The sequence below is a fragment of the Staurois parvus genome, unplaced genomic scaffold (genome assembly GCF_062004578.1).
Source record: "Staurois parvus isolate SC_StPar_1 unplaced genomic scaffold, SC_StPar_1.0 ptg000714l, whole genome shotgun sequence".
In the NCBI taxonomy this organism is placed as follows: domain Eukaryota; kingdom Metazoa; phylum Chordata; class Amphibia; order Anura; family Ranidae; genus Staurois; species Staurois parvus.
The window spans coordinates 3,400,935-3,416,298 of record NW_028318510.1 but is presented as its reverse complement, the minus strand read 5'-3'; the positions used below and the strand labels follow the sequence as shown (position 1 = coordinate 3,416,298).

The 15,364-nt window shown below is 41.6% G+C and overlaps 1 protein-coding gene across 2 annotated transcripts in view; it reads right to left on the bottom strand.

Moving 5' to 3' along the window:
* The window catches only part of PPWD1 (peptidylprolyl isomerase domain and WD repeat containing 1), a 39,126-nt gene that overhangs the window by 11,286 nt on the left and 12,476 nt on the right, over window positions 1-15,364 (bottom strand). For both annotated transcript variants that reach the window (XM_089653458.1, XM_089653459.1), the window contains 3 exons: window positions 14,121-14,568; window positions 9,132-9,322; window positions 594-783 (listed from right to left, as the gene is read on the bottom strand). In XM_089653458.1, coding sequence (XP_089509584.1) covers window positions 594-783; window positions 9,132-9,322; window positions 14,121-14,568 — 829 coding nt within the window. The remainder of the gene's footprint in view (window positions 1-593; window positions 784-9,131; window positions 9,323-14,120; window positions 14,569-15,364) is intronic.

The window sequence follows — 15,364 nt, the reverse complement described above, 5'->3', positions numbered from 1 at the left end:
GTCCTCGAGCTGTCAGGGAAGTGACAGAAAGCACAGCTACTGTAGTTGTGCTCTCTGTCACTGATTGCCGGCGACTGACATCCGCGGCTGTGATCGGCGGGACAGGTAGGGCGGCGGCACGCATCGCGCGCCCCCTACCTGTTCACAAAACACACATTTTAAAACGTGGTTTTGCCTGCCCGTGCCGCCCTGCCAACGTATTTATACAGTGGCTGGGCGGCATGTGGTTAAAGTTTCCTTTTCTTTTGAAATGTTAGCTTAAACCTCAATAGTCTGACATAAATAAAAGTGAGCTGGTGATAATTTCACCCCCTTCTGTTTTAGATATGGCTAAACTCTGATCTCTAATCTGGAGTTGCTGCATAGCTGAGCTGATGGAAGTTTAATTCAAGAGGTACAGTGACTTTTAAATAGATCAGAGGGCAAAGGTTTACTACGCAGATAACACTTAGATTGTAAGCTCCAAGGAGCAGGGCCCTCCTAATTCTCTTGTCTTGAACTGTATTGTTGCTGTATTGTCTCCCTTTATATTGTAAAGTGCTGAGCAAACTGTTGGTGCTATATAAATCCTGTATAATAATAATCACACCAACCATGTAAAATCGATTCTTTTTGAAGGAGGTGCATACGATGGTGGGATCAGGCTGGATGTTCAGTAGGGCGGGATTATCTGAAGCCTTCATCTCTATAGTGGTTGCAGCACGGTGCTTTTTAGCTGCCCCTTGGAACAGTGCAAGCTGCATCACCCTGATGTTTTCCTGCTTGCCAAGGATACGCACACACCTGCATTAGAAGCAAAGAGATTGTTATAATGGAGACAGAGAGGCCTCACCCTTTGCTGACTCAGAGAAATGAAAGTGATTCTACAGTAGCATAAACTAATCCCCAGCTAATCCCTGAATAATGAACATTACACTTTGCTCAGGAAGTCTCGGGATACTCTTAATGTCTGGCCTCTGGCAATATACTCTGTTTCCCCTTGTAAAGAACACATGGATCTTTTCCTAATGCTAATATACTGTTTTATGCTCCTCAGGGCTTCAACTGTTGCCAGGAAGAAAGAGAGCCTTGACTTGCTTTGTAGTGTATAGCAAAAGGAAAAAAAAAAAAATCAAGTTTCTACTTTGAAGCTGGCAAGAAAAATATATTTAATAGAAGTTCTGTAACTGCAGTCACTGAAAAGCTCTGATGCTTTAATTACCTAATTAACTCTGTTTTCTCTTTAGAAAATGGCCAAGATCAGAAATGAAGACAGCAGATGAAATGACTAAATTGTAGAAAGCTTTATATGCTTTAGATCCTGTATAGCCCATAGATCAGTAAAGCAAAAATGGGGTCCCAAAATATATTACCGGGGCTTAAGTAGTTAAAAGTTATGTTCATGTTTTCTGCTGAAAATACTAACCGGAAAGCCCCCTCAAAACAAAAAATTAGCAAAGCTACTGGAGTCCAGAAAACAATGCGTCAACACTTGACAAGCTGCATCATAAAAACCTCTGCTATAGATCAGATGGTCTAATTCAACATCTCTCTTAACCTTTCATCTTTGTGATAAATGGCCTAATCTTGGTAAGCACACAAATAAAATAACTTTTCTTCTTGTAAACCACAGAAGGGTAAAAGAAAACAAAAAAAAGCATTGTCTGAAGAGGCAATCAAATTGTAGTATCCTCTGCACTGTAGTATAAAGACTTGACTGATGGCCACAAGAGGGCATAGTATATGACAGACTTCAGTGCAGAAGCAAATGGAAATGTAAAGTTCTAAGCATAAATTACTTGCAAGTAAATTTTGAAAAAAGGATTTTAAAGATACACTTTCAACATCCACTACAGTTCCTCTTTATAATGGAATACATTGTCTTAATTTTTGTTTAATTGGCTATACTTCTCCTTTCTTAAATCACAGGACTAGGGTTGCCACCTTTATAACCTAACACATTAATTGCACAGGTTCTGGAGCTAATTTAATGCAGATAAGGCAGTTTAATTACCACCTTAGTCAGCCACAGAACCTGTGTAATATGTGTTCAGTTTCAGGGCTCATGTACACTGCAGCTGATAAACGCACGTTTAGGAGATGTTCAACTTTTTTTTCAGCAGCCCCTGAACTCGCCCTAATGGTTTCCTATGTGTCCATGTACACATCTTCATTTACAGTGGTTTTATTAAATGCAGGAAAACTTGCGTTCAGCAGTCGATTTTATCAGCATTTACGATGCGGCTAAACGTGGCAAATTGAGTTTATAAGCATTTGTGTTTGACATTTTTTTTTTTAACTCTTCCAGTTCCCGATGCTATCCAGAGCCTTTTTTCAAAGCATTTTCAAGGTATTCAAATGGACAAAACACTGAATACAGGATATTCCTATCAAGCTTGTCACACATTGTAATGACCAATTCACACCTCTCCCACCCTTGGAAACAAAAGATATGTTAATGACAATTCACACCTCAAATTCCTCATGAAGACCCCCTGCCAGGTGCCCTTAATGACTCCCTCCACCAGACACCTTTCCCACCCTTGGAAACAAAAGAAATGTTAATGGGCAACTCACACCTAATCTCAACACATACTGCTATCTCTGCTTCTACTCTCTGTATTTCTCTGAAACAGTCTGAAATAGTTATTAATTTACCACTTTTCAGTGCATTCTGGGAATTTGGGGTTCTCCTGTGCTTATCTTTAAAAAATGCTTCTAAACGCAAACACGCATAAAACGCATTATGCAAACGCGGCTAAACAGATGTTTTTTAACCTACGTTTTCCAGCAGTCAGTTTCCATCGTTCAGAAGTGTCCCGTGTACATGGGGTCTTAAAGGGATGAGGTGGCAACCCTACACAGGACACAAGTGAGTCAATATTCATGATTTCTTGCGGTGTCCCAAAGCACTGAACATGAAACCAACAGAGGAACAAGGCTAACATGCCCATAGACTAAAACAGAATATGGAGAAAGCCTGCTGCAAGACCTTTTGACCAAAATTGGAGTCTACAGACATATAAATACCTGGTAAACATGGAGAGGACAAAGTAGCAGCCTTACTAACTTGAACAGATGCTTGATGAATACTTGACCAGGAAAGGTGGAAATGTTCCCTTGATACCATAGCTCATATGAGTTGATGAATCAACATAGAGATAGTGGATCGAGAAACCACTCGACATGAGTGCACTCAGGTAAAACAGGGAACAAACTGTCTGCATGAAGCAGCATCCTTCTGATAAACTCAAACAGCCTGAACAACATCCAAAAAGAGTGAAGCACCTTCTTCTTAGGGTGCTTAGAATTAAAGTAGTATGAAAAACCCTTTTTTGGCTATACTTCTCCTGTGGGTCACAGGAGTGCAGTCAATTCTGCACTCCTGTGACCCGCTTTCAGCCAACAGCGGGCTAAAGCCTCCTGTTGGCTGACGTCACAAAGCCAGTCCAGGCTCCGATAAGATACCGACCATATGGTCAGGATCCACCCAGAAACCTGGACCGTCACCTGGATCAGCCTCTCAGTGATCCACCGCTCCTTCCCCCTCCACAGCCCAGTACTCCAGTGAGCGCTTGGGGGGGGGGGGGGGGGCAGAGCCAGTTCTCTATCGGCTGAAGACCAAGAGCTGAGTAATCAGTGGTGTTTGATCATTCAGTTCTCGGTCTTAGAGGCAGCAGGGGACAGCTGCAGCTGTGATCGATGCTGCAGCCATCTAAGCGAGAATGATTTATTTTTGTGATTCCCAAACTTCTTTTAAAGACAAAAAAAATGGCAAAAGAATGTCCAGATTTAGGTGGCAGGAAAAAAAAAAAAAAAAAAGACACTACCTTAGGTAAGAAAGAGGACTGAGGCTTCAACACGACTTTATCCTAGTGAACCACATAGAAGGGCTCCTTGTAGGCAGCCAGCCAGCCCAGAGGCTCTGCAAGCCAATATAACCAAAAAGACCATCTTGCTTGAAAGGAATGACAAAAGAATCTTAGAGGTTCAAAAGGGAGAAGACCGCAAAAAAACAGACAAGACTAAGTTAAAATGATACTAAAGGTTTTTTTTTTTTTTTAAATAACAAATATTCCAAGGCATCAGCCTAGAAGCTCAAGACTCTTCCAAAAATGGGCTACACGCTTCGCTCAAACTATAAAGGGTTTGACAAACTCTCACTGCAGCTATCAAAGTTGGAAGGGAGGATGCCTTGAAGACAGTTTTTATACTTAGAGTCTTTAAAGATTGGAACCCAATCCACTGGACTGTCGGGGTCTCATTTAAGTAGGAAATAGCTGGGCAAAAAGCCAGATAACCACATTTCTTGTACAATTTGGAGCTCAACATGTTGTCCTTCTTCCTACCTTGCCCCTACCTCTTTGCCTGCCTGAAGCCATTTCTTAATGAGAGTTAAAAATGGTCTGTGTACGCAGAGGGAAGCAGCCACGCAGCTGAGAAGAGGGTTGCCTGAAGCCAAATTACCCAAGTGGCAGTCACCCCAGTAGACAATGTTCCACTTGCTGTTCCTACAACAATTGTGGAACAAGGCTGGAGAAAAGAGATGCTAGGGAGCTGTGCAATGCATGTGTACTGTGTATAGGGAGCAGCTGAAAATGACAGACATGCAATTACATCATGCTGGACCTCCCCAGAGTACTCCACCATCACTGTATGTCACCTCAAGCACTGCCCAAGCAAATGATTCAAAGCACTTCCAGCACAATGACAAGTCACACAGAGTCAGGTGAAACCGCCACACAGTTCTACAAATCAGAGATGTTCAGCAGTCCAGCTGCAGAGCCAACAGGCCCAGTCTTCACCCATCATGGTGGGTGTGCCCTGCCGGGCCATTCAGAGACTCTACTCCCCTCACTGCTGTAAACCTGACATTACAGGCTATCCCTGCTCTTGACCTGCTGGCTACTTCGACCGATCCTGATAGAGCCCACCTCTGCCCCATTATGGTTGTAAAGAAAAGGCCATGAGAGAGATCTTCAGAAAGACAGAGGCACATCCCTCAAATAAGGACACTAGCTTAAAACCAAGACTTAGCCTGGGCAGGGATTCCTGCTTTTTTTTTTGCCCAGTGTCCATTCACCTGAAGGTGGTAGCATAACCTAATTAGTCCTGAATATTAACTCCTCTATTTCCTGTAATGTGCTATTAATACATTTAAATTATAATATTCCTGGCTTTTTCCTAGTATAGCTTCCAGAAGTCTAGAAGTGACCAGTAAAGAAAACAAAATAAATGCTGTGACTTGCTACTGTGCCAAAACACATGACTAAAGTAAGCCTTCAACCAGTGGTAGCAATCTACAGTGTATATATCACTAACAAATGGAATGCAAAGAATTATTTTAATAGCTGTATTTAAAACTTCATATGGTGCAAAACAAATTTCTGACACTAGCATTTCACTCACCTCCCAAGTCCTATCAATCCTTAACCTCTGCAATACAGGGCACTTTCATCACCTTCTTGCCCAGGGAAATCTTCAGCTTTCAGTGCTCACACTTTGAATAACAATTGCGTGGTCATGCAACACTGTACCCATATGAAATTTTTATCAGTTTTTGAGACAGACAAAAGCTTTCTATCTGTGGTATTAATCATCACTGGGTTTTTTTATTTTTTGCATGACAAAAAAAAGACCAACAATTTAAAAACGTTTTGGTTATAAAATTTTGCAAATTAATAATTTTTCTTCACTGATGTGCTCTGAGGCTGCACGGATATTCAGTGTCTGATCATCTGTGTAAACAATGTACTGAAACAGCCTTGCTTGTTATTGGTTCTCTTTTTCTCACAGACACAGAGGGATTGATTTACTAAAGGCAAATACACTGTGCACTGCAATTGAACTTAAATTGCAGTTGCTCTAGGTCCGAGGGAATGCTCTGCAATGATGGGAAGCTCTGCTGATTTCTATCATCCAATCATGCCCAAACAAAAATACTGTTTTCTATTTTCCTTTCATGTTCACTATGATCTAGAGCAACTGCACTTTCAGTGCACTTCCAAGTGCACAGCCTATTTGCCTTTAGTAAATCAACCCCAGAATGTGAGGAAAGGACTACCGATAACTGACAAGTCTGTTTACATGTGATCAGCTGTGATTGGACACATCTGATCATACAGTAATGGCTGCTGTGATTGGCCCTTTACTGCAATCTGTGATCAGCTGATGGGCACCCCTGGAGGACCGCACTGTAGGCGTCTTTCGGCAATAGTGTGGTGGGGAAGCGGTTAAAGTGATTGTAAAGGGCTTTTTTTTTTTTTTTTACAAAAATGTCGTACTTACCTGCTCTGTCTCTCAGGTCTCCTGCCGGCACTCCTGACACCTCAACTACAGGGTCACTCGTGCATGCTCGCTCCCGAGCTGGTTCTGTGTGTCCATAAGACACACAGAATGTGACTTAGCCCTGCCCCCTCCTCACCAGCTGTGACTGAGAGCAGTGAGAGCCAATGGCTCCCACTGCTGTGTCAATGAGGAAGGAGAGATCCAAGGGAGTGGTTGCTCCAGTGCACATCCTTGAATCAAGATTGGGCACAGGTAAGTATTGGGAGGGCTGAGGTGGAAGGGGGAGCTGCATACTGAAGGTTTTTTGCCTTCATGCATAGAGGTAAAAAAACCTTCAGTCTTTAAAACAACTTTAAAGTGTTACTAAATTTTTTTTAAATAATAAACATTATATTTGCCTCTTCTGTGAAACGGTTTTGCATGAACCTCCTTTTCTGGGGAGACTCGCCAGCGACCTTGGCTCTTCCTCTTCTTCTCATGCGCCCATAGTAAGCAGCTTGCTATGGGGGCACACAGTGTATATGCTCACTACTGCGCTGTGTCTCTATGGAGCTGCACGATATAGACACACACAGTGGGGCTGCTTCCTGCTTCCTCCTCACAGCATTTAAATGAAAGCAGCAGCAGTCATAAGCAATCTTTACGGAGCAGGTATAGACAGGGCCGCAGAAAAAAACCATAATAAAAAAAGGTAGTAGTTACAAGGATGGTTAGGGATGTTGGTTTGTTTGTTTTTTTCCCCTGAACAAAATAATGTTTAACAGGACATAATAGACAAAGAGAAAGAAAATATCAATAATTGGGCATAGACCTAAAGTACAGCTCCAGTCAAAACGTACAAAAATTAAACGTCATCAGCTACAAAAGCTGTTCCTCGATCCAGTGGTGTGCTCACCGTAGCCGGTTTCACCAGCTGTCCTCTCTCCCTGGCGATGGCATCTTAAGTGTGGGTACTCAATTGTGACAGCTTGCGGCTTCACAGCTGGGTGCGCACTACGCAAGTAGCGCAGCATTTTGCAAATGGTCCCATAGTTTTCTGGGACCTATCAAAATCGGGTTCCCTGCTCCCCCCCCACTCCTCAAAAGTACCAAGTCCTAATGGGGAGTGGGGGATGAGGCATTAAAGCGGAACTTCCCTTTTTAGGTGAAGCTCCGCTTTAATATTACCAATAGCCACACAAGACACATTAGAATAGGCCAAAGAGGTCCCAAAAATCACAGTATTACCAACTGCTACAAGGTATGGGTATCATGTACACAATATTCATGTAAAATTAAACATGTGTGGAAGTAGTACACAAGGCAAATCAAACTGGACTTTGAGTTATTCAAAGAGGAAACTACTCAGATGTGGTATAATCACACGCACATTACAGTGGACTGCAGCTAACCATTTAAAACCTTGTTGTACTTGGATAGGCAACCACTATGGCTGCATACAAATGTATTATTTATTTTACAGATCTAAGTCCTCAATTTAGGGGGTACAGATCTTGCTATCAATTCCTAACTTTAAATAAAGTTTCAAGTAAAGACATTTTGGTGAGTTTGTCCCGATCTGGGTTAGGAAAAAGACCCAACAAACATTGTTTAGGGTGCAATGTTAAGGGGGAGCTCATGGTGTCATGAAAGAATTTAACAACCTGTGTCCAATATTCCTGCATAATAGAGCAAACCCATAGTAAATGGTAAAAGGTACTGGTGCTAAGGTTACACATAAGGATACATGATACTGTGGGCACACTTATAGCGGGCTAGTCTAAGTGGGGTGAGAAAGGAGCGATGCATAATATATAGAGTGAGGCAATCCGATAGGCGACTCTGCCTCGCTCCAGTCTTCATCATACATCTCTCCCACATCAGATACCAAGCGCACCTTGACCCTGTAGGCCAAGTTAGATGCAGAGGGCAGGAGTAACATACTATAAAACGTGGAGATCGGTTTTTGGGTTTCCTCCCCTTTAATCACCTCCATAAAAAGGAAAGGACACTGGCTGTGAGCAAGTAGAAAAAAAGATAATTGGACTTGTAGGGCATGATGAATTTGTAAGTATCTAAAAAAAATAAAAATAAAATATGATTGGGCAATGACAAATCTGCCTTCAAACTATCAAATGTTTTAAGACTTCCAGAGGATAAAAAGTGATGGAGGAAGTATATGCCCATAGCACTCCAAAGATCGGCATTAGGTATTGAGAGGAGTTCTGGGAGAGATTTATTGTGCCATAGGGGAGTGTAATCATTAAACACCGGAATTTCCAGTTTGTTAGACGCCAGATGTCAAATTCACCTGTATGGATACAAAAGAGAGCTTCGGTCTCCAGGCATTACAGACCCCTGCAAACTTCATGCAATGTCACTGAAAGGGTCAGGAGGACAGTTGTGTCCAGGTAGGGCAAAGAAGGGTGAAAAACCTTACCTTGTCTATGTCAAATGGATGTGACATTTGGGCTGCGATATAATAAAGGTTAAATTCTGGGAGAGCTGCCCCTCCAAGATCCGTTGGGTTTTTAAACATACGCCAAGATGGCTTTAGAACCACTTTAAATATAAAATGATCTCCCTTATATATACCTGACTTTTCAGCTCTCACTCGTCTCTGGACCTGGTAATAAATTTTGACACAGCTCAGAGTCAGATTTACAGATCAGGCTTTCTACCTAAGCAGGCAGTCACTTCCTGCATACGTGATGACTTCACCAAGGATCGAAGTACAGCACCAGAACTGGATCTGCACACAGCCAGGACCGCTGTAAGGAAAAATTAACGTGGGAAGGTATATTTTCACCTTAGGATAGTTAGAGGGTGGGCAATAGGCAAGTTTCTAAAATAGATATTGGTTGTTTTTCTATATTACAACTCACCTGTTTGTTTCTACGTTAATCACTTTAATACCAAGCATTGTCCCATACAACACAAAATGGCCAGTCTCATCAAAAATTATGTTAATTAGTTTAATGGCATCCACTTTCTCCAACTCCCTCTCCACAGCCATGCGCCTCCCAAATTCCATGTCTGGTAGCTGTTGTCTCATTTGCTGCAACTCTGTAAACATCTGTAAAAAGAAGATCACAATCAAGCCTGGAATCAATGCGTTTATTGTAACTGTAGATCTGTAGATGAGCACCATGTTGGTTACTGTACTGTGTTGAGCCCTCATTTTAAGTTAAACGAAAAAAAAAGCAAAAACCATGCACACATTTCATCTCTCCCCATGTTTCATCACTTTAACACACGTACAGAAGAATATGTGTGGATTTTGCCAGAAATTCACTCTGCTTCTAAGTTCTGTTGTGGGATGACAACACACAGCATTTTGGCAAATCAACATAGTGGCATCAGAAGCGTCCAGTTTTCATTTGCTAAACTCCTACTGTATATCTCACCTCTTTTTCCCATGTCCACAACATAGGCACTAATAGACCTGTAGTCCAAGATAAGAACTAGGAGGGCTAAACAGGCTTATTTGACAACACAGGGAGTTTGGACAGGACAGCTATACATTTCTGACAAAACATACTTTCAATATTATTTTCTGAAGACCAAAAGGAAGCAAAGAAGAGAAGTTCATTGTTTGGGTTTACATACACTTTAACCACTTGCCCTCCTGAGGATTTACCCCCCCTTCCTAACCAGGCCATTTCTGCGTTACGGCGCTGCATTACTTTAACTGACAATTGCGCCGTCATGCAACGCTGCACCCAAATGCAATTTACGTCCTTTTTTTCCCCCACAAATTAAGCTTTCGGTGGTATTTGATTGCCTGTGCGTTTATTTTTTGCGCTATTAAAAAAAAAAACAAAAAAAAAAAACAATATTTTTTTTTACTTTTTGCTATTAAAACATGTCCAGTAATTTCTTTTTTCAAAAATCAAATTTCGGCATCAATTTAGGCCAAAATGTATTCTTCTACATGTCTTTGTTAAAAAAAATCCCAATACATGTAAATTAATTGGTTTATGTGAAAGTCATAGTGTTTACAAATGGCGGTATATATACACAGGGATTTTTAGTAATGGTGGCGATCAGCGATTTATAGCGGGACTGCAGCGGACATTCTGGACACTGGGGGGAACTGACTTTGTATCACTGACATCCCCAGTGATGCCAATACAGTGATAAGTGAAAGAAAAACCGCACTGACACTATACTAAAGGCACTGGGCAGGAAGAGGTTAACATGAGAGGAGATCAAAGGGTTAACTGCATGCTGGGTATGTTTTACTATGGGGCAGTGTCTGTGTGCTTCACTGTAAGCACACTGCTTTGGATGGCTGTGCTGTGGCTGGAGCTACACTTTAGGGCCCTTTCACATTAGGAATTGCATGTGAATTGCACAGGAACGCTGTGCGGTTTCTGTGAGATCGACAAGTTCTGTGCAGTGCGATTTCAGTCCCATTCATTCTGAATGGGCTGAATTTGCATGCACTACTTCTTGAAACGCACGGTAGCCAGATAGCATTTTACTTTTGTAGTAACAACTGTAGCATCAGGCTGCCACATAACAAAACTGAAAAAAAATGGAGGTCTGAATACTTCATGAATGTACTAAAATTCAGATTCCAAGGTCCATTTTTTGGGACTGGTAAAATCAAAAGACATTGGACAAAATCTAATTTGAAGGGTTATCCAAGGAGGATACATATTGGATTTACAGGCTCTGTGAAGTGAATACAGAGAATGAAAATTGTGGAAAGTGATAATGATTTTCTATACATATGTTCATTTGAGTTATAAATGTAGAAAAGAAATAAACTAAATTTGTCTGGAAAGGGTGGTAAAGCAAGAGTTAGGAGTATAACTAAAAGGCAAAGCGTTTTTTCAGATCTTAAATAAAATGATGAGGGGTCAGAGCCCATGTCAGGTTTTTATTGTCGTCCTCTTTGACCCCCGTTCAGAAGATTCACCCTCTATAATCATCCTGAACAATAACGTCACCAGGGATGAAAGGCTAAATCAAACTATGAATTGCTACCAGAAAGGAAAAGGGGAAATCTTCCTGTTGATCCTGTCACAACTGTCTAAGAGGGATTAGTCTCACATTGGAAAGATATCTTACTTCCTGTTGAGTCTACAAGACAGAAGTGAAGAAAAATCTCCCTAATAAAACAGAGATGGCAAAAAAACTAAATTTTAGCTAAGCCTCACTAAGCAGACCCAAAAAGTGCCCAACTGACAAACTACACTGTGGAAGTGTACATATATTATATTCATGTCTATGGGTGTTTTTTCAGTGCAAATATGTTCCAAAATATTCTTTAAAAATGCATTATTGTTATTAAAGGCATGTCCCTCACGTTGTATTGCTGTACATGCCTCTAAAGAAATATGGTGGAGTAAAGGACAGCTCACACTACAAAAATGCACTCCGGATATGTTTTTGCTTACAGTTCACACAAACGCAGTTCCGGTGCAGTTTTGATGCAGTTTGCTATGTTCCAGTATGGTTCAGTGCAGAAAAAATGCAGCATGTTTTTTTTTTTCTGCACTGGAAACTGACTGGAACTGACTGCACTAGTGTGAACTAGGGCCATTGGAATACATGGAAAACACTGTGCATGTATTTTTGATGCAGAAAAAAGTGCACTGAACTGCATCTAGTGTGAACTAGCCCTAAAGCTCAATCATGGTTATTGAGAATTGCATGGAGAGCAGGACATGTATTAGTAATGTATGAACATCCAATGACATACATCAGGCCAATATCTTCCAATAACTGTTCTGTCTTTTTGGGTAAAAGCAATGGAGGGCAATAGGGTATACTGTAAATTATATGTAAACCAAGCCATGTGCGTAATAATTTCTACAGTGGCTGGTAACTAGCTAGAGGCAGCAGCAGTGGCTGAACTGTACAAGACTTACACTGATCAGCCATAACTTTATGACCATCCACCTGATATTGAGTAGGCCCCCCTTTTGCTGCTGAAACAGAACTGACTTATCAAGGCATGGATGCCACTAAACCTCTAAAAGGTATGCTGTAGTATCTGCCACCAAGCCATATCACCAGCTGATCCTTTGAGTCCTGTAAATTGTAAGTTGAGGGCCTCCATGGATCAGACTTGTTTTTCTGGCATATTTCACAGATGCTCATTTGGATTGAGTTCTGGAGACTTTGGAGGCACCAACAGCTCAAACCTGTGGTTGTGTTCCTCAAACCATGCTTGAACCATTTTCTGCACCATGGTAGAGTGCTTTATCCTGCTGAAAGAGGCCACTCTCAATTATGGAATACCATTTGCTTAAAGGGGTGTACTTGATCATCAACAATGTTTAATAGGTGATATGTGTCAAGTGACATCCACAGGAATGGCAGATTCCAAGGTTTCCCAGCAGAACATTGACCAAAGTATTGCACTGCCCCTGCATACTTTCCTTCTTCCCATACTATGCACTGGTGCCACAATTTCCCCAAGTCAGCGACACACACGAACCTAGCCATCCACATGATGTAAAAAGTTGTGATTCATCAGACCAGGCCGCCTTCCATTGCTCTGTGGTCCAGGTCTAATGCTCACGTGCCCATTGTAGGTGCTTTTGGCTGTGGACAGGGGGTCAGCCTGCGCACCCTGACTGATGCCCATTTTTGCTGCTTTAAACACATTAACTTCAGGGACAACATGTTTACTTGCTGCCTAATATATCCTACCAACTTTCAGATGCCATTGTAACAAGATAATAAATGTTACTCACTTAACCTGTCAGTGGTCATAAAGTTATGGTTGATTGGTGTATACATACAAGCAACAATTTTATAGGCTACTACACAGGCACCAGCTTTATATGATTTTGTCATCTGGAGGCCAGCATCTAACTCTAATCTAGTAGATGCTAACTCTGGATGATGCCTATACTAAGATGGAGCCTTCCCTCAAAATAGAAAAAGAGGAAAGCGTTGTCAGAGGAGTACTGTTATCTAACACAGAGGTTATAAATACCTGTTATACATTACTGAACAAGTATGCACATGTTAACATATCTGCTGCTAGATCTGCTTTGATATGGGGAAGTCCATTATTCACTATGGCACAGCCCAGATCATGCTTAACAGATTTAGCGGAAGCTTGATGGGAAAACATTGTGAACTTGGTAAAACCAGGTATTAAGAACGTGTTTTTGTCTGCATCTGAGATCTTTAGTTTTGCTGGTTATCTGAATGTGAACGGCAAGTTTTTTCAAAAATGTAATTATCCTTTAACCTCCTCCCGCCCGCCATATAAGGTAATGACGGGTGCAAGGTGGTTCTCTTCTTCTGGGAGGATGTCATATGACGTCCTCCCACTCTAACCGCACATGCGTGGCTCTGGGAGCGCGCAGCCCGGGGATCAGTGGTGCGCTGTGTCCCTCGGACACAGCAGATCACCGATCAACGGAAAGTGTGCATCAGTGCCACCTAACAGTGCCATATATGAGTGCTGCCTTTCAGCGCCCATCAGTGATGCCTGTCAATGCCCATCAGTGCCACCTACTAGTGCCTCATCAGTGCAGCCTATCAGTGCCCATCACTGCAGACTCATTAGCACACATCAGTGAAGGAGAAAAATCACTTTACAAAATTTTATAACAAAAACTATGAAAAAAACATTTTTTTTTTCAAAATTTTCAGTTGTTTTTGGTTTGTTTAGCAAAAAATAAAAAACCAAGAGGTGATTAAATGCCACCAAAGGAAAGCTCTGTCTTTCATAAGGGTACAGTGCTGCATGACCGCGCAATTGTCATTCAAAGTGTGACAGCGCTGTAAGCTGAAAACTGGCCTGGGCAGGAAGGGGGTATAAGTGCCCTGTAGGCAAGTGGTTAAAGGCAATTTGATCACAAACTAATCATAAATCCAAATAGTAATGTCATATTACTTACGCTTAAAGACTCATCAAAGACTCTCATTAGCTTCCCAGTTAAAAAACGAAAAATGCGCACTTTTCTGTCAGCTCCAATAGTGGCCATCTTTTTACCATCCGAGGAGAAATTTATTCCAGTCAAACAAGTTTTACACTTGGCAAACTCATACAGATCAGTGTCCGTTTTGTATTCCCAGTTGATATTATTGGGGAATTTGTACCCACGAGGAGGTCCAGTCCAATACTCAATCATCCCACTCTTGTCTGAAGACACAACCACTTTATAACCTGGGTTCAGTCGGATTGCTGTTAGAGGTGAGGAGTGCATCTTCTCAAACACATGCATAGGTTTATTATCTCCCCGACCATCATAAATAAAGATTTTCCCTGTACTTTTTTCAGAACATGCCACTGCTGAGATTGCATCTCCAGGACAGTATACCCACTCTGACTGCCCAGGGTGATAGCTGGAATAAACAGGAAAACATGGGGTCAGGGACACTGTAAAAAGTCAGCAGGGGGGTAGTAAAAAAAAAATCCATAGCAATACCCAATTCCCTGAACCCTACACACACCCGTGTTTCAAAGAGAAGAGCTCCAGTAGAGCTATATGTATGGTAACTAAAACAACCTTTTCCTACACCCCTTAGACTTAATCAGCACTTAGTCCTTGCAGGGGGCCCAATTGCCCCTATATTCCCCCCCCCCCCCACAAGTTCTGCTTTAAGCATATTACCAGTTTAAAGCAGAGCTCCAATCCCTATAAATCAATTTTTTTTAAAATAGCTCCTCCATTATTTTTAGAACTTGTACATTATTTTTGAAAACTGTAATAACTTATCATGCTTGTTATTTTTAAATCTTTAATATTTCACCTGATCTCGGAACCAGGCAGGGGCCATCAAGGATGTGGGCATCTGAAGCCCACTAATGTATATTTCCGGGATTAGGTGCCGCTGGCTATCCCAGCATACACCTCCCGATCTTGTGCCTGCGTCAGCAGAAGTTCCCGCCCCGTTGTTATGGCAACATGTCAATCAAAGGCTTCCAGAGGACTCCTGAGATAGAGAACCCCGTCTAGGCAGCCAGGACTGGAAATGCCGTTCTGATATCTTAAAATAAGGTTTGTAGAAATGCAAAAAATATACAAATTTCAGAGTGTAAACCACGAGGGAATTCAAAATAGAGAAGCTCTTTAAAAAAAGGGTGGAACTCCGCTTTAAATAGCTTATTGCAGAATTTATTTCAACAGTGCAACTGCCA